This window comes from Temnothorax longispinosus, chromosome 1, assembly GCF_030848805.1.
Source record: "Temnothorax longispinosus isolate EJ_2023e chromosome 1, Tlon_JGU_v1, whole genome shotgun sequence".
In the NCBI taxonomy this organism is placed as follows: domain Eukaryota; kingdom Metazoa; phylum Arthropoda; class Insecta; order Hymenoptera; family Formicidae; genus Temnothorax; species Temnothorax longispinosus.
In genome coordinates, this window is record NC_092358.1 from 13,668,720 (window position 1) to 13,689,552 (window position 20,833).

At 38.6% G+C, this 20,833-nt stretch overlaps 1 protein-coding gene and 2 pseudogenes across 2 annotated transcripts in view; 2 read left to right on the plus strand and 1 right to left on the minus strand.

The window, feature by feature from the left end:
- LOC139809977 (odorant receptor 13a-like) overlaps positions 1-20,833 on the plus strand; it is a 602,938-nt gene that overhangs the window by 404,178 nt on the left and 177,927 nt on the right. For both annotated transcript variants that reach the window (XM_071773316.1, XM_071773309.1), the window contains one exon: positions 8,237-8,327. In XM_071773316.1, the coding sequence (XP_071629417.1) occupies positions 8,237-8,327 (91 nt within the window). The remainder of the gene's footprint in view (positions 1-8,236; positions 8,328-20,833) is intronic.
- On the plus strand, positions 11,703-15,395 carry LOC139813576 (putative nuclease HARBI1; annotated as a pseudogene).
- LOC139813587 (uncharacterized) lies at positions 15,988-20,346 on the minus strand (annotated as a pseudogene).

Sequence of the window (20,833 nt, forward strand, 5' to 3'; positions counted from 1 at the left end):
TTAGAACATAAGAAACACATTGGCATCAAAAAGTACGCAACCGGTTTAAAAAAAATTGGTATCGGTATCTTATATTAAATCGATAAATTTTTCCTATAAAATAAAATTATTTCCCAAAAAATTGAAAAAATCGATTACCAGAAAATCGGTAACAAATACTATACACATCATGGCACTCCCCAGAAAATTCTACTCCTATTTCATATAATTTTGGTAATATTTCGAGAAATATTTCCCAAAAAATTACATATTATTTCTCAAAAAATTAGACAAATTTCGGTACCGGTTTCCAAAAAATCGGAAACGAAAAATTATACACATCATGGCAATCCCCGGTAAATTTTACCCCTACTTTCTATATAATTCTTTAAAATTTGATCCGTCCCCGAAAGTAGACAGACAGACATACAGACAGACGTCAGGTTCTTATAATAATTCCATTTCAAAAAAATCGGTTATAAAAAACCACCAAAATAAATTGCAGGAACATTTAGCTCCCATCGAGAGCTTTCAAAAACACTATAATAAAGTATATTTTCCTTTAATACTTTTCGAGAAAAAAAAAAACGTTACAAGAAAATTTAGCCAAACTTTCTAACGCTACTATATCAAACGGTAAGAAATAAAGAATTCGGTCTTGTTTTATCATAAATGGAATTTCTCAAGCTTTAAAATGAGATGTCAATGATTACTCTACGATTATTAGTTTCAAAGATATAAACGTCCAAAGTGTGACAAGTTTTCGTTGCATCGTCGCGTTCAATTGTTTCATCCGTGGGTGCCCTCCCCCCTTCCGCGGAAAAAAACGTAGTTCTACGTCAAAAAATAAATCGAATTTTAAAGAATTATATATGAAACAGTGGTAGAATTTTCTGGGAATGGCGGTGGTGGGGTTAATTTTTCGATACCGATTTTTTTTGTTACCGATTTTCTGGAAACCGATTTTTTTAATTTTTCGGGAAATAATTTTATTTTATAGGAAAATATTTATTGATTTAATATAAACAGATACTGATACAAATTTTTTTTTAACCGGTTGCGTATTTTGACGTTTTAGAACATAAGAAACACATTGGCATCAAAAACTAAAAAAATTAACGGGCACAGTAACAACTGTGCCGCAAACACGTAGAACTACGTCAACTGTCACTATTTCATGTTAACTTTAACATGAATAGTTATTCAGCGCAGGAAAGTAATCGTAGGGCTACGTCAACTGTCACTATTAACAACCAAGTTTACTGAAATTTCTATAACTCAAGTACTGATTAACTAAATTTTAAAAAATTATATATGAAATAGAGGTAGAAAAGACTGAAGAATATAATAGAATTAATAAAAATTGTTAATAATAAAGGGGTTACCGATTTCTGTTTAAAAAACAGCCAAGTTTACTGAAATTTCTATAACTCAAGAATCAATTAACCAAATTTTAAAGAATTATATATGAAATAGGGGTAGAAAAGACTGAAAAATATAATAGAATTAATAAGAATTGCTAATAATAAAGGGGTTATCGATTTCTGTTTAAAAAAATCTACGTGATTGTTCTAATTTCCGCAAATTTTGAAATATCAAGCTTAATTTTTCTTTTTATAGATAGAGTATCATTAAAAGTACGTTGGTGTTGAATTTAGCAAGGATCGGTAAAGGGATTACCGATTTCTGGCTATTTTTAGAAATGTCCGCGGTTGCTCTAATTTCCGTATACTTTGAGATATCAAGCTTATTTTTTTTTATGGAGTTTTTATAGAGTATCATTAAAGATTGTTATTTAATTTGGCAAGGATCGGTAAAGAGATTATCGATTTCTGCTTAAAAAGTGTATAAGATGTACATGTAATTTTATATAGAGTATTATTAAAGGAAGGTTGTTTTGAATTTTGCGACGATCGGTGAAGGAGTTAGTGATTTCTGCTTTAAAAGTTACATGTATAAATTATACATGTAATTTTATAGAGTATCATTAAAAGAAGGTTGGTATTTTTGGCGATAACCGGTAAAAAAGTTTTTTCTTTATACAAAATTTTGAATTTTTAAGAAATGTCTCTGGTAGCTTTAACTTTCGCAAATTTTGAAATGTTGGGTTATTTTTAATTCTATTATATTCTTCAGTTTTTTCTTGAATTTGGCGAGGATCGGTGAAGAGATTACCGATTTCTGCTTAAAAAGTGTATAAGATGTACATGTAATTTTATATAGATTATCATTAAAGGAAGGTTGTTTCGAATTTTGCGAGGATCGGTGAAGGAGTTACCGATTTCTGCTTAAAAAGTTACATGTACAAGTTATACATGTAGTTTTATATAGAGTATCATTAAAAGAAGGTTGGTATTGAACAAAATAGAAATAAGATATATCTGCAATTAGTAGGGATCATTTTAGTAAAAACATTAATTATTTAATTGATTTTTGTAAGAGTATAACAGATATTAGCATAACAGATATTAGTTGCAATAAAGCTTTATTACAATTAAAAAAAGTGTGCAAGTAGAAACTTGCACATTGCTTCCTCATAGTTTTTAAGTGTGCAAATAGAAACCTGCACATTGCTTCCTCATAGTTTTTAAGTGGGCAAGTAGAAACTTGCACATTGCTCCTTTATAATTTTTAAGTATGCAAATCATAAATTTGAACATTACTTCCTCACAATTTTTAAGTATGCAAATTATAAATTTGCACATTGCTTAATCAACATTTTATTTCGCTCATAAAGCTTTCTCTATGAGGAAGCCAAATTAATAAATATCTACTAATAATTATGTGATTTCTGCCCAGTGCTCTGAATGTCAACGTGAAGAAATTCAAGCAAGCGCGGGTAAACGGTGCACCCTGTGCCCTTTACCCATAAAACTGCTGGGCTGCTGCCCAATCTCAGGTCCTATCAGCTGGGTAACGGATGCAGCCGGTAGTACTGAACAGGGTAGCGTTTCGCGAGGCGAGCGCGGCGTGCTCGTGCGTGGGAGGTGCCCAATACGAGCGGGGTATATGGCGCACCACGTGCCGTATATTTCTAAGGCGCGTCGACTGCTGCCGAATCCCGGATCTCCGGGCAACCGATGAGCGACGCGTTAATAGCACGGGGTGACTTGTGCGATTACGTGGTAGCTGGGGGCATGGCACCAGCGACGGCGACTCGTCAAACGTGAGTTAAGATCGCTCGACACGAGTACTACGGGGATAGGGAGCCCCCCGCCGGGAGGCTACCGGTGCCCTACCAGATGGTGTCGGACTCGAGTCGAGTGAGCGGCATGGAGGGCCTAGTGTGGGTCACGCTATGAAGCTCATGTTGCGCATTACCTATAATGGGGGTGCCTGTCAGTTGGGCTGATCTAATCCGAGTGGATCACGCCCGCTGCAGGAACCCTGCTACCTGGGGAACACCACAGGTACAATAGTGAGTCATGAGTACGTTACGGGAAACCGTACCCCTACGTTTGAAGGGTCGGCTTGTCCGGGAGTACGTAATCGTCAGGTATGGGCTCTGTAAGGGGGAAATCCCCGGTGTCGGTTCTGATTCTAGCGTGAAGGAAAGTACTGCTGACGTTGATCGCACTCCGACCACGGGGAGGATTCTGGGGGGGCTAACCGTCCCCCCAAACCCCCCGGTGCGGTCGTAACTATGACTCTCATTATAGTAGCCAAATGCCTCGTCATCTAATTAGTGACGCGCATGAATGGATTAACGAGATTCCCACTGTCCCTATCTACTATCTAGCGAAACCACTGCCAAGGGAACGGGCTTGGAAAAATTAGCGGAGAAAGAAGACCCTGTTGAGCTTGACTCTAGTCTGGCACAAAAAACAGGCTTCCTTATAGAGGAAGCTTTATGAGTGAAATAAAATGTTGATTAAGCAATGTGCAAATTTATAATTTGCATACTTAAAAATTGTGAGGAAGTAATGTTCAAATTTATAATTTGCATACTTAAAAATTCTGAAGGAGCAATGTGCAAGTTTCTACTTGCCCACTTAAAAACTATGAGGAAGCAATGTGCAGGTTTTTTATTACCTTTTTACTATATTGTTTTATTATTTTGCTGGCTGTCTCACGACTGGTTTTGAACTCGGGACCTCAGGATGATCAGACTCGTACCCTAGCTACTACGCTATTTTGATTTATTAACATACATGTATATTTTATTGTTTATATATGTTATAACTAACGCAATTATATTATTTTTTTTATAAATGCAATTAAATTTTATAAAACATACTAAATAATTAGCATTATAAATTTATTTACTTTATTTGCTTTATTAAATTTGCATAACAATGCAGTGTTATATGATATATGTGATATATGATAACTAGAGGTTAGATAAAATTTTTAAGTCAGAAAGAGCTTTGTGTTACTAGATATTTAAATTAATCGGCAAACAAGAATTGAGGTTATATCATTCCACAAAAATCTCTCTAGTAACTATCTAATAGCAGCACAATCAACACAAGTTAGCAATAACCGCACCCACATTTCCACTTCCATCTAACCAGAGAGGAAACCTCTCTGATCTAACATACATTTAGTGAATTTACTAAATAGTCGTTAAAGTTGTCAGAATTTATTGATATTTAATTAATAATACGTAACGCAGCGTTCTTTGGAAATTCTTACATTTTTATATTTTTAACAAATAAGGAAACCTTTTCTTCGCCAGTGAATAGAATAAAAAAGAGTGGTAATAATCGACGTTGATTGGCTATATAAAATTCTTTAATTATCTCACGACGTTTCGACCGTCACTTTCGGTCCTTATCAAGTGTTCAAATTATATTACTTGCAAACAATTCAGTCCTGGCATTGTGCCAACAATCCAAAAGTCAAGAACTAAATAAAAAAATAAAAAGAAAAAAATATATATATAATATAAAAGGTCCAGAACTAATACGCATTAAAGAGCATAGAGCGGATATCAAGAAGCATGTCGGCAACCATTCGGTTGTCAGTAAGCATCGTACTTCCTTTGATTACGAATTCTGTTTAAAATGTAAGAAGAATAGGAGGAGAGATCATATATCCGAAATATATAGCGATTGTGTTCGTATTAACTTAGTCAGATCGAGTCATGTTAGATGGCGATACGAGCGTCGTCAAGTGTGTTCCCGCGCGTTCTGCGCTGTACGCGTCGTAATTTGAGAAAGGAATTGTGTTGCGCGTGCGCGAGGAAGAAGCGTGCGAGTCTACGACGAACCGAGCGGGCATTCGTTTCCGGACGTTGGTCGAGTAAACAACGTGCTCGTGCTTGAGACGTACCGTTATTAGAATATTCGAGAAGAGCGAGTCGTAACTTTGGTCAAGACCGATTGTCGTATATACAACGTGAGGTCGTATATCTGCTACATGGATAGCAGATCTTGTCAGCGAGAAATAGATTGGAAGAAACATAAGCCACGAGACTATACCGACTCAGCGATCGACCACGCCCTTATAGCGGCGTACAAAGAAGGAAGGACGATTCGCCATTACAGTATCGTCGTATCTCACAAAGGAATAACCGCTGTTGAACGACTTGAGATGTTTGATGGCCTATCAAAAAGAGAAAAAGGGGATTCTTATATTAAGAATCTATTCAGTAAGCAGAGATTTCTACAGTAAAGAGGTAACTTTCAGATTTCCGGCAACCACAGATCCTTGTCTGGTTTAGAGAAGCTCTCGTATGACCGAGTGCTAGGGCGGAATAATATTCCTCTCTCCTTATAGCGATCGTGGTTCCAGATTTCTTGATATATATTGTGGGAGGCTAATGTCCTCAGAGAACGATGCAGATTGTCAAACGACAAGCCTGACATCACATGTAACGATCAAAACGATTCGAATCTGAGCTCAGTAAAATTATTAGATTGATTTATTTATGGTTGCAACCTATACATATATGATTATTTCTCTTTGATTAAAACTCTGATTAATTCGATTCCATAAAGAATTATTATCATTTCAACCGAGAAACACTTTCTGTTTATATAAAATTACTTACGTAACTTTATTCCTCACTTGTGTTACATATATTTCGATTCTTTGCGTCATAGATTGTTTCGAGTATATAATTATATTTCTTCGTACGTTCACGTATATTATACTGTATTCATTTAGAACGATGCAATGCAGCGACGATTACCGATAAGAAGTAATTATAGATTGATACGTCTTTCCTTAGATATTGGGATATATACAAAACAGTGACATATAATATGGTGTATAACTTATTGCACATTCTCTATTATCTTCTGATTTTATGAGCTACTTCCAAAGATATTGGTCATTCGAACGAGAGAGAAATTACATAACGAAAGTTAATACGACGTATCAATCTATCCATTACATGTTCTTTATTGCTATGTATTTATTCTTATTTATCTTGTGTAATAATTTACTTTATTTCATGTATTATCTGTTTCATACGAATGGTCTAATTACACGAACTTATTACGATGTAAGTTATAGTCTTACAAACAATAGTTGAAGTTACATACAGTCCTGAGAAAGATTAAGAGAATATTACTTCTTTTGAGAAATCAACATCCAAAAGTTATTGTATGATCTGAATATTGGGAAGCGTATTAGTTTATGCAAATTGACAAAAGGATCATTCGTCTGAGAAATATTATGTATTATATTACTTGCAATTTATTTCTTTGTATCATCATTTCTTATGTGTTGTACGAATACTGATAAGGTTTTTGGCAGTTTTTTTTATCCATGCAACAAATGTTGGTATTCTGTAATTATTTCTGCCAAGTAAAATATATGATCTCTCCCTCGAACAGTAAAGTGTATGTGTCGTTTCATCTACTCATTAAATCTAAAGCCTAGGCTCCTGCGCGAGCTTGTACGAAACAAATTCGAATGGCATAAAACAGAGATATTACATAGCGAAAAACAAATTAGAAAACGCGAGATCGCTGAAATGTTTTTCATAAAACAAAATAACAACACAATCAACCTACAGAAAGACACGGATAATTTGACCGGGGCATATGATATAATAATAAAGAATATTTAACGTCGTTCGTGATCAATGTGCCTTTGTCACCCGTGGACTGCAGACATGCTTTTCCCACATTTACCATCATTTTTACATATGACGCGCAAACTTGTAAGTTTATATTTTATACTTTTCTTTCTATATTATTTTTATCGTTTAGTAAGTTTATCATTTTGTAATTTTCATCACTTTTTAAATTTGTCAATTTATATTTTATATTTTTCTTTTTATATTTTTTCATCTTTTTAGTTCTGGACCTTTTATATTATATATATATTTTTTTTTCTTTTTATTTTTTCATTTAGTTCTTGACTTTTGGATTGTTGGCACAATGCCAGGACTGAATTGTTTGCAAGTAATATAATTTGAACACTTGATAAGGACCGAAAGTGACGGTCGAAACGTCGTGAGATAATTAAAGAATTTCGATTATTACCACTCCTTTTTTTATATATTTTTCTTATTTTTCTTAGCTAATGGTTAAGCCCGAACTACATCTATCGTAATGTTCATCGGGTTAACCATAAGCGATCGTAACGCTCGTAACAGCTATCGTAAGCTCATCGTATGAGTTGATTCAGCTTGAACTCTTACGATGACAACGCTTGTCTGGCGTTACAATATACATTTTTCGACGTGCGAAGCAAAATGTGTTTATAGATATATTGGCATAGATATACGGTTTAGGACGGCTTCATTGCTTACGATCACAATCAAAGAGTTATGATAGATGTGTAGTTCTGGCTTTAGTTGTATATTAGATAAAAGTAAAAATATAGGTACAGTTATTATACTAACTTATATTGATTATGCGATTATTAGATAGTTACTAGAGAGATTTTTTAATGGAAGAACATAACCTTGATTTGTATTCGCTAATTAATTTGAAAATGCTAGTGACGAAATATTAGCTTTATTAGATTTGCACAATAATGCAGCGCTATCTATCATCGTATCTGATATATATTGACTAGACAACAGCTAGATCACGAATAACTGATTATCTAGTGACAAGCTGTGTCTGACTTTAAAATTTTATCTAACCTATACTACCTAGTCACTATTTTTCAAATCAGACCGGCTAGTTTAATTTCCACTCGGGACATTTCTGTCAGAGTTCGGTTGTAACTTCATGATTTCATTAATAAAGAGATATTATTATGCATCAGTATTAAATTGGATTATTTTACTTGTATTCGCATTATTTATATCTTTTATATGTTAATAATACATTTATAACGTTTTCTGTCACAGTTTTGTAAAGCTTGTTGAATCTACATATACATTGCCTTTCGCTATTATGTTGGGGCTCAATACGGTCATCATGAGTTGCACCTTGCTGCAAGTAAGTATTATAAGTATTTTATTTTTAAGGCAAATAAGTGCGCAAATAAAATTAGGAACATACTGTTGCGCCCGCACTGAGTCCGTCGGCGCTGTCCGGTATTGCCGCGGAGCGTTCTTGACTATGGGCGTTGCAATGGGTAAAAACAGCCCGGCACGGCGGTTGTCTTGTGGATTCGGTTTTCGGACTTACGTATTGGTACACGCTGTGAGATTGTAACTGGCGTTGTTAATAAACAATTTCTCTTTAGTATAATGAGTGCCTCGTTATTTCTGCGGGCCGCGGGAGTTTGCGCGAGTGCGAGTGCAAGTGTGTGGGGCGACTGAACGCCGCCCGGAGTGCAACATTTTGAGGACTTGTCCGGGATACGAACGGACGAGCGCGAGGAGAACCAGTCAAGAAAGAGAGAAAGACTGAAATGGCTTCTTCGGGTTCTTTGACGCCTTTTTCGAGGAAGAGAACCCGTCCGCAGACTCCTCGGGTGGACAATCCGGAGCCCGCAACGGATGCGGGTACCCTCCAGTCCATACTTATGGAGATGCGGACACTGCGCGAAGAACAAGCGCGGAGGGAAGCGGAGCACACGAAGGAGCTGCGGCGCCGAGACGAGGAGCTACGACATTTTTGAAACTCCCAGCTAAGTCCTCCCAATATTAGAGCTTCTGGGGATGCGGAGGCACGTTCCGCGATTTCGGTAATGAGTGACGGAGAACGTGTGACGCTGGGCTATTAGTTAAAGCCCGACATTTTTTATGGAACAGTTATAGAATTCTTCTCGCAGTTTGATCTGATCGCGCGCGTAAATTAATGGACGACGCGTCGAAAACCGTCGCGTTAGCTTCTTGTTTAAGAGGGAAGGCGCGCGCTGTTTTAGAGACGATACAAAATCTCGGAATTAAGATCAAAGCTCGAGCTTCGTTTCGGGGAAGCACATTCGCTTCAAAATTATTATACTCATTGTTAGTAGAGCACGCCGTATGATAGAATGCACATTCGGACTTCTTGCTTGTCCATGGAAAATATTTAGGTGACCAATTAATACATAAGTAAAAACAGCAATACGTATAGTAAAAGCTGGTATAGTTTTACACAATTTGCTTTGCGAAAATAACAATTATAATCGTACTTTATTAAACATTAGTGCGTGTTCTGAGATTGCGACGACAGCATTACAAGATATAAACAATATTAGTAGTAATACAAATACACTGTCAAATACGTAATAATTTTACTAATTATTTTAATAATTCAGACTTAATAATGAAGGTGTGGTCTTATGGCAAGAAAGCATTCTTTAAGTATGCTAAGCTAAATATTCTTATCTCTTTATTTTGTACTTATTGTTAGATAATAATACATCTTATATTATATTTATTTATGTATAAAACATAAATTAATAAAACTTAAAATTTAGCTATATAATATACTTTATATGCTTTTTATACAAATAAACGTTTCACAAATTTAAAAAACAAATAAACTTTATCAAACTTGTTAAAAAGAAATTATAACTTGACAATAACGGAAATAACTTGTTCACACAAAATTATTTTTAACGAAATATAAATTTTGCTTTCAATAAGTTAAACAAAAATATTTTATTATAAGAGCTGACGACACTTTTGGCCAAGTAATTTTATAAATCACGATTTTCCGTTATAACCTGCGTGAACGACTCTCCTTCGATAATCCGAACACCTGGCTGGCCGTACTTGGGGGGGTTTAGAAGTACGCAGGTAAGAAAAAAAAACCCAGCTTTTATAGTATGACTTGAAAATAATTATTTTCAATTATTTTTAATTAAGCCTGGCGACTAATTCCCTCCGAGCAATCGAACTGGCAATTTATTTGCATGTTCCTGAGTGATCAATTATCAATATCCGATAAAAATTAAGACATACTATGACTTGAAAATCCGTTTTTTTTTCTCACCTGCGTACTTCTAAACCCCCTAAGTACGGCCAGCCAGGTGTTCGGATTATCGAAGGAGAGTCGTCCACGCAGGTTATAACGGAAAATCGTGATTTATAAAATCACTTGGCCAAAAGTGTCGTCAGCTCTCCGCCTATTACTTGAACAACTTCTTAATGAAAACTATAACTTAAACAAAAAACAAACCCAAACGGTAATTCTTCAGTTTAGCTACAGCAGCACAAAAAACGATGAATTTAGGCTTATTCGACGCGTTTTTGTACGAAACGACCGAATCTGGCAGAAAAAAGTGTCGCTCTGCCCCGCGACGCGAAATATTAAACGTTAAAGTTGACAGGAATCAGGTTATGATTTCTGTCATACCGACGAGATGCAGCGACTACGACCATGCCCTGCGGCCACATGCGCATGCTCAGTGGTCGCACGCGCATGCAAAGTGCGCCAATTTTAAATGAATCAATCGTGCAGAATAACCAAGCATCTCGATTCAAGCAGTTAGGTCTCACACTGGGAGTTTCTTTAATTTAATTATGCGGGGGAAGCACACACACACACACACACGGGAAGGTGCGAGGGGGGCTTTCGGCCCCCCCTCCCCCGCACCCGCCCCGTCGGTAGGCAGCGTGGACCTCGCTTTACAACATAAAGTACATGCTAAGTTGTAAAGCGAAATTATAAAGCACATGCATGGAGGGGTGCAAGCTGGCTTACATGCATGAGCGCACGTGAACAGGAAGGCTTTTCTCCTCTGCACCCCCCCCCCCATGCATGTACTGTATAATTTCGCTTTACAACTTAGCATGTACTTTATGTTGTAAAGCGAGGTCCACGCTGCCTACCGGCAGGGTGGGTGCGGGGGAGGGGAGCCGAAGGCCCCCACCTCGCACTCCCCCGTGTGTGTGTGTGTGTGTGTGTTTCCCCCGCATAATTAAATTAAAGAAACTTCCAGCGTGAGACCTAACTGTTTGAATCGAGATGCTTGGTTATTCTGCACGATTGATTCATTTAAAATTGGCGCAGTTTTACATGCGCGTGCGACCATTGAGCATGCGCATGTGGCCGCAGGGCACGTTCAGTGTTACTACATGTCGTCGGTATGACAGAAATCATAACCTGATTCCTGTCAACTTTAACAATTAATATCTCGCGTCGCGGGGCAGAGCGACACTTTTTTCTGCCAGATTCGGTCGTTTCGTGCAAAAACGCGTCGAATGAGCCTAAATTCATCGTTTTTTGTGCTGCTGTAACTAAACTGAAGAATTACCAAACAAACTTTTACTTGTCATAAAACTTTCACAAAATATTGGTTTTATTGCATATTCCGTAATTTATCCTTTTTTTCTGTTGCTAATTGCAACAATTTTAAACAAAAGGAAATCCTTCGTCCGCCATTTTGCGCAATAAGTTTCCTATTACTGCAATTATGTAAGAATTGGGTGCGTTCCACTTATCGACTGCAACGACTACGACCACGACCGTGATATTTGCCGTTCCATTAACTTGTAGGCGCTACGAGCGAAATCTTAAGTGGAATGAGTTTTGTGTAGTGAGATGGATGCCGAGATGAATGCCATCAAGATAATAGTGCTGCGCTACAGAAATTGTGACACAAGTGAAGATTCATCGAGTTCTGATGACAAATGGAATGTGTTGTTATTTAAAAGAGAAAAGCGTAAACATCGTCCACGAATTCAAAATTATGTCGATAATGTTGTGGTTCGTTACATGGGACACGATTTCAAGAGTCATTTTAGGTTAGTAAATAAACATATACGTTTTATTTTATTTTATAATATATTATATTATAAAAAATATTATTTGTACGTGTAAGCATGTGTGGATAATTGGAAATAAAGTTATGTATAATAAATATATTATAAAATATATATTTATTTTACATAACTTTATTTCCAATTATTTACACATGCTTACACATACAAATTGTTGATATTAACATTTCTTTTTGTTTATAGAATGTCAAAAGTGACTTTTCAATATCTACTAGAAATGCTGAGACCATATTTGACCAGAAAAACAAATAAATGTCCTATGATTCCAGCTTCTCATCAATTAATGATAGCTATTTGGAAAATGGCAACCATGGACTCTTACAGGTACAATATAAATTTTCAAAATAATGCAATGAATAATTGTTAATTTACAATAAAAAATATTTAAAAAATTTCTTTTTTAAAGATCTGTTTGCGATAGATTCAATGTTGGAAGAGCAACTGCTGTTCGAGCTGTGCGAAGGGTTACCCGTGCACTTTTTTTAAATTCGTCAACATTTATTAAGTGGCCTACTGGTGATTGTGCTATAAAGGTTATGCAAGGATTTAAAGAAAGCAGTGGATTTCCAAATACCATTGGGGCCATTGATGGTACCCACATTCGAATTGTTGCACCAAAAGAAAACCATGTCGATTACATCAACCGTAAAGGATTCCATTCGATACAGTTACAGGTAATAAGAATTAAATCTGTTGATCACAAATACAATTTTTTAGAAATGTTTCATTATGTACGTTTGTATTTATTGTCACGGCTTTTTGCACTCCCGGAGCGGTCTGGGGCGTGTGCCGGATCAAAAGGATAAAGGAGAGCGGGATGATAGGCCTCTCCGGTGATTCTCTTGCACCTCCGACACTCCGCGAAACAATTTTAATGTTGGGCGCCAAACACGTAAATTCGCGTCCGCGAAATCGCAAAAGAAACCCGAAACGAGACGCAAGACGAAATGTGTGGATGTGCGAGGAATCGGCTAGCTCGACCTAACAGCGGGCGGGGTTGATGAAAGGCGGCGCGATATCCGGCGGGGTGACACGTAAATCAGAAATTCAGTTTGCTAACAAAGAAAGAATAACATTTATTCTTTAGTAATTTTCAGTAGAAACAATAAATGCCAATTCGGCTTCAGTCAATCGGAGGAATCAATTCGTCAATAACGCGGGCGTCAGAAATTAAACAACAAAATTAGAGATAGCACGGACGCCAGAAATAAACGGAGCATTGCATTAATTCACCGTGAACGCACAGAAGGCGTGATTGTCAAATAAGCGAATAATAGTAGATTTTACTTATAACTAGTAAAAAATATCGGCAAGAATACGGCCGAACACGAAATAGCCGGAGTAGACGCGAATAATTGTAAAAATCGAAATACAGTCTCACCGGAAAGATAGCTATAGGATGGTACGTCCCGCTCGGAGCGCGTGAACGCCACGTCCAGAGTCGTACGAGAATTCTGTCGCCAATTATCTTACGCTAACGCAAGTAGGAATGCAACGAGTCTGCTGCGAGAATTGAGTAACCTACGCGAACAACGTTCTCCATTCAGCACAACTAATACTTACGCGCGATTACCGAAACAACGCATCCGAACATAACTATCCTAACACGAATAATATCCTAATGCAATCAGCCAACACGAGCGGCAGGTTAACGTGATTAATGTGCCGACGCGGACAACATTCCAACATAAGTAAGGTTTGGTAATTCGATACGCCGTAAACACCGTGAGCGCGGGCATTACACGAAAACGGACTTGCATTACCGGATTTCGCCAACTAATCTATCGCGATCTCCAGAGGCTCGCTTAACACGTCTTTATCCCAATTCTGCGGCCACGATACCATCCCGAGGTCCTTAGCTCTCGCTGTCGATTGCAATTTCCTACTCGGTCTTAAGGACCCGGATGCGTCGCGGTATTACACGCAATTTCCCGAGCGAGAGCGCGTACCGGAGGGCGGCGTCGTGGCTCTACATTTCGGTATTACTTGCGGGCAACCTCACCGGTATAACACCTTCTCCTGGGCTTCTCGCCGTCACTTCGTACCAAAATCGTCGCAGCGCAACTACGTCTCAATTCGGGGCGGCTATCGCGAATCTCAAGAAAACTTCCGTGTTCGGACTCGCCGACGGACGACCAGAGAGTGTCTCGCTAAATCCGCTCGATTGCGGAATCGATGCGGCACCCCCTTCCTTAGGGGCGCGCCGACCAATCGGGAGCGAGCTTGCAAGCTCGCGCGATATCTCAACGCAGGATCGTCGCAAGGGGATCCTTTGGGGGCGCGCAACGGTCCCTCGGCGGCGTAGCGACTCCTTCAATTTGTCCCTGGACAGCGGACTGGACTTCGTTCTGGCCGGTGTGCCTCCGGTTTGACCTCGGGGCGGTGATCAGCCACCCCGCGGGTCGGTATTTCGTGGAGGCAAATTGCTGAGGTCGGGTTTTCCCCGGTACTTGGAGCCCCGCTATCGGCGGCCCTCGTCCATCGCTGCCTCACGCGTCGCACGCCTGCCGCGTTGCTCTCGCCGCCCGTGATCTCAATGGTTTCCGCTCTCGCCACCCCTCCTCGGTCCTTGGTCCTCCCGGACCCTTCCGTTACTGGTACTCCCTCGAAGATTCGCCGTGATGTGGATGAGGCGCCGCGCGTATTACCATTACATAAAAATAAAATAAATACTCAAATTGCGGAAATGATATGAATATTCGGCCCCTGGAGATCTCATCGTCGCCTCTCTGGCTCGTCCCTGGGCGCGAAATTCCGCGCCTTGTGACGGCGGCGGGGCGCTGCCACGAAGCGGCGGGCCGCAACGTCACATTATTTACAATTAGTGTGTGATCACACAACTTTGATCACACACTATTATGCTGGGCATCCTGGGTCAGTTCATGATCAACGAGTTTTTCGCCAATCTGAGGTAGCAAACTATTTAAACGATAAAGAGAAATTCCCAGCAGACAGTCATTTATTGGGAGATGCGGCATAGGAGATTCATCAACACTTATTGACTCTCTTTAGAGACAATTGACACCTAACAGAGGTAAAAAACAATTATAATTATCGCATGTCTGTAGCCAGAGTTACAGTTGAGAGGTGCATCGGTTTATTGAAAGGGCGCATGAGAAGTCTATTGCACTGTTTGCCTATGTCAAGAGTGAACTTAATGGCGGAATATGTGATAGCTTGTTGCGTAGTCCATAATATCTGTACATTAAGAAGTGATGACATACCCGAAGTTATCACCTTACCCCCAGCCTTACAAGAATGCAATAGAGCTGAAGAAAATTTGCAAAAAAGACAGAATACTGGCAAAGTTGCCAAAAGAAATTTGATTATGCACACTTTATTATAAGATTAAAAAATCATTATTGTGTTAGTTTTTGTATATATGAATTTTTTAAATAATACATGTACTTTTCTTACTATGTACTAAATTATGTACTAAATAAAAATGTCATTAAATATTAAAACATTACTTGAAAGTTTGAAACAAATGTTTTATTGTTCTTTATTTAATTTTAACCTTACAGTTTTTAACCTTCATCCAGCTTTTAACCTTACAGTTTTTAACCCTTAACAGTTTTTAATCTTCTAATCTAATTATAAAAATAAAAATGTAAGAAGATATGCGAACTGTTTTGTTAATTTTAATTGCTTTAACGAGTGTGAAATAAACTTAAATGTTGTAATACAACTTTGGATTGTAAATAACATGTAACATAACCTAATATTGATATTCAATATATAACATGTTAATTTCATACAAAATAAAATTTTTTTCCTTCACAAAATAATTATTACAATTGACTTAGTGTAAGGTATCACAAAACAAAACATTAAAAATAATACGAAAAATAACATAAGTAAAACGAACAGTTTTATTATTTGTACTACAATTTTAAAATAAACGAGAAAATGTTGCAGTTTCTTACGTTAAATATTACTTATTTCTCAACAAATTTATTTAAAACTGCAAGAAATTTTTCGTCCATTTCCAATCTTTCTTTATGCCTTTTGACTTTTGCTTCCTCTTATTCAGTTTTTTTATGTAGCCTTCTTTTTAAAAGACTGCACACGTTTTCTTTTCCTTCCGATGTCTCTGTTCTTTTGCACATTTTTTGCTCACTTTCTTTTGATAACTCTAAAATATTATTAAATATTTCAATAAAATTTAAATAGTTTAGATATTTATCATTTAAACTGAATAAATCCAGTGTGACAATTATAAAAATAATCAGATTTAAAACTAAAAAAATTATAATAAAAGGTTAAAGCTCTCGCAACAACAAACAATTACAATATAGGCAAATGAGAGCCAAAACGCCGGTAGCAAGGCGACAAATCTAACAGTATTTAAACACTTATGTAACAAACAATTAAACGTTTCGGTCCTTCGCTTTAGACCATCCAGTCCGCATTGCCATAAATCCTTCGAGTACGTCGTCTCAATTCGTTGAACATCGGAACGATGCAATTTCCCGGGGCGACTGTTGCCTTAATCAAACACAGAACTTTTACAAAATCTGACTAATCAATCAAGAAACAGAAGACAAGCAGTATTACCTGACAGTCACCACGTGGAAATTAACGGACATCGTCAACGAAACGCAACTTATCATTGTGTTTACGGGAGAGCGAAACTAAAATACTGCTCACGGAAGACACGACGTGTCGAGGACAACAAATAGGCATTAAATATATAAATAACCCCGAGAGGCGAAGTTACATATGCGAAATTTTCCCAATGATCGGTAAATAAACGCTGCTTAATTCGCCGTCTCTTCCTCCAGATTAATGCCATTGGCTTGGCGCTTAATGTGAACCATCTCCGAGACGCTCCTTCGGGTATAAGATCTCTCTCTGTCCAAAATCGTGACATTATCCCAATCGAACTCATGTTCTTCTAAGCGGTGCTGGGACACGACCGACAATTTTTCCGCCCTTCCGCTAAGCTGATTACGGTGTTCTTTAACCCGCGTGCCCAACTGTCTCTTGGTTTGGCCAACATAAGAGGTGTCGCAATCACGGCAGTTAATTTTGTAAACCACCCCACTCTATGCAAAATCAAGCAACACATCCTTGTGTGGCTTAATAAACCGATTTAGCTTATTCATACCGACGAATGCTGTGCGGCAGCTAAACTTTTTTAACGTGTTGCTAAGGGCGTTAGAAATTTTGTCGATATACGGAATGACAAAAAATTGATCAAATTCCCCGTTCTTTGGAGTCGAAATACGCGAATCTGTTATCCCAGTCCTCCCCTGTTCGTCGACCAATTTGAGCAACCTTGTCCTTACATGCTTGAAAATGAAATCCCGAGGATACCCGTTGACCAAAAGGATATTCTAACTTAGATTTGTCGCCTTGCTACCGGCGTTTTGGCTCTTATTTGCCTATACTGTAATTGTTTTAAAAAATTATAATAAACGATTCATAAACTAATAATAATAAACTATATATAATACTAATAATAATAATAATAATCATAAACTTACCAGATGTAGAATCTATATCGACAAATTCTGCAGCTTTTTCCTGCTTAATAGAAAGTCTCGTTGATGATGCAACAGCGACTGGAGAGCACCAAGCTCTTTTTGAAAACATTTCATCCATAACCTACAAAGAATATGTGTATTAGCAATAGAAGAAATAAAATGTTGAATAAACTTTTTTACTATATTTTTAATCCAGTTTTACCTCATAAAACTGCCAAGGTCGCCTATCATTGCCCGATCGATTATTATGCTCTTTCGTGCTTTTGTATGCTTTTTTCAGGCTTCTTAGTTTTGCCGCACATTGTGGTCCTATCATTGTATGTTCTTTTTTCACAAGAATTGCACTAATTTCTTCCCAGATCTTTTTGTGTGAATATTTTCCATTGCTAAACTTATCTTGAAACATTTTATATGTTTCTAACAGTAACAGTACAGCAGCTGTTGACCACCTATAGGTAAAACCTGAAATGAGCACTAAATAATGTAATTGTTAGTGGATAATTGTTAGTGGAACCGCTCAAGACGTGAATATGCGCGGGAATAATCGCGGCACGGTTGTCGTACTCGTCGACGAGAACTTGCCACGCTGCCTCGTAATTCGCGTTGGAAACCTTGATGTTGCTAATCAACAACGCAGCCTCGCCGGCGAGGCTCGCTTTCAGTTAATGCAACTTTTAAGTTTTTGTCAAAGATTCGTTCCTGTCTACGAGGGATTTAAAGATTCCGCGAAAATTTTCCCATTCCGGAAAAACGCCAGAAAATGTCGGAAGCGAGATACGAGGCAGATGCATTGACATTCCGAAGGGCGCATCACGATAAGATGACTTGTTACCTTGATCCGGAACGCTCGGAGTGTCGGTCGTGAATTTACCAATGACCTCGTGGAGGTGGTCTGCCGCGTCGAAGTAGGCTTCCTGTGCGGCAAGAAATTCCTCTTGTTGAAAGTAGGGGGTTGATTTCTTTTTTTTCGCAGTAGCCATTTGCAGAATCTGGACGTGGAGGGCTTGAACTTTCTTCCAGAGCCTTTCTAAATTTGTCAGTCTCCCCTTCGTCTTAGGGAGGGTGACCTGAGCCTTTGGAAGTTTCTTGAAGTTGATCAGCGATCGCTTGAGCGTAGCAATCGCATCGCCTTGGGCGATGAGCAGGTTCGTGAGATCCAGCGACATGTCAGGCGTATGTCTGGATCGCGTGGTGATCAATCAGGCACTTGCGTGTCGATCTCGTTGAAGAGCGAAGACGCTCGTGTGCGACTCCGCGGCGAGCAGCAGGGCAATACTCGCGGGAGGCAGGCACGTCTGGCACGTCTCAAAGCAGGGCGCCAGTCGGGCGGCGGTAAGCGTATCTCAGCACGATACGTTTGGTGGAGGTCACGCAGGAGCCTCCGGAGCAGAGCGAAGCCGGGCTAGCACCGGTTTTCGCGTCACAGGGGGCACCGATCTTTAAGGGAGCAGGTGCAGAGCGCTCAATGTTCGAAATCTGACACGTGCGTGTCAATCTCGTGGAAGAGCAAAGACCCTCTTATACGACTCCGCGGCGAGCAGCAAGGCGGTACTCGCGGGAGCAAGGGACGTGCAGTACGTCGCCAAAACACAAGGCGCCAATTTTTAGGAGAGCGGGTGCAGAGCGCTCAATGTTCAGAGTAAGCTACGGAGTCGAGAGAACGTATCGCGGAGTACCCGATGAACCGGGAATAACTGTCCGATCACGCCGTGACGTGCGACGATTCAAACGGCGAACTCCGTTTTCAAGCGAGTCGAGTGGGCGCGACGGTCCGTTTGTCTCGGCCCAGCACAACGCGAGGACTATGAGGCGGTCGTTCACTATTTATCACTATCCGGCTCGAAGGACCATAAAATGTTAGTGGACCGCTTAGGTTATTCGCGCGCTGCGCCGGGGAAGGCGAAATAAATCAGTCTCGTGCAATACACTTGTAAATTTATTCAGCACACTCTATATACAATGCCGCACTCGCTAGTATACGACTCAATATGATACTCCGTTTTCTCTATATCGCCGAGCACTTGCAACAAAGCACAAGTGTCGCGTACAAGTTTCGAGGGCTCACTGGTCTCCCGCCCGAAGCAGGCGAAACGATCGCAGCCGGAGCTACGCACTAGGCCGCGAGGAATTTCGTGACGATAAATCGTCGGATTGGTTCCAAATTGTCAGGCGACTATTCTATTGGACAAGGTACGTGCAATCACGCGGCGGATCTCGCTTTCCGCACCTGCAAGCCGTTTGCTCAAGAAAACAAAAAAAAGGGAGGAAACGTAAACATTAGCGGTTTGAAGCATTTCGAGCGTTCTCGAAAGATATTCGCTTTCACTTTCGAATATTCAATTCTAAACAGTAATCAACTACTTAAATCAATGTTTATTAAAAACTGAATGAACAAATGCTTTAATGTACCACTGTCTGAAGACGGTGGTACGTTGGTACACTGGTACTTGGTACACTGAAGTGTTACTTATATTTATTTCGGTATTCGTTTCCGTTTGTGCCGATTCTTGGCCCATCGTGGAAATGGTTTGTTGGCTTGGAACTAATTCGATAAAACTTTCCACATTTTTTTCGAATCTTTTTCTTTTAAAGCTGCATTTAATAAAGATGTTGCAAAGGTCATGTCTAAAATCAGAGAACATTACGTTAAAATATAAAATATTATTCAACAAAGGTTAAGTATGTTAATGTTTCATAATATTTAAAAATATATAACTTATCTTGCTGTGCACGTAAAAAATCTTCCGGAGAAAGATTAATATCTACTACTATATCCTTTTCCGGGTCATATAAAGAAACTTTTTCCATTATACAGGGTGTCCGAAAAATCGCCTACTCCACTTCGGGAGGTGATTCGGGACCCAAAAACAAGCAAAAAAGTTCATACAAACATAGATCCGGAAATGAGCCGTTTCCGAGTTATAGCCACTTTTATGTTCAAAAATCGTAATTTAGAATCCGCTTGACATCCCTCTTTCTTAATTATTTCTTAAATTAAAAATTTTTATTTTTAAATATCAGCTAATTCATTAAAACTTAAACGATCCATTGATGAATACGGAAAGATTAGATACAACCTAAAAGTAAGGTGTTGTTAAATAATAATTTGAAACTTATTGAAAAGCCGTGATTTACTTACTTATTTTGAATAGGCGTGAAAACAACTGATTTCAAGTAGCCGTGAAAACAACTGATTTTGAATAGCCATGAAAACAACTGATTTCAAGTAGCTGTAAAAACAACTGATTTCTTTTAAAAATAATGTAATCGTATTTACAAATATTGAAAAATTAAA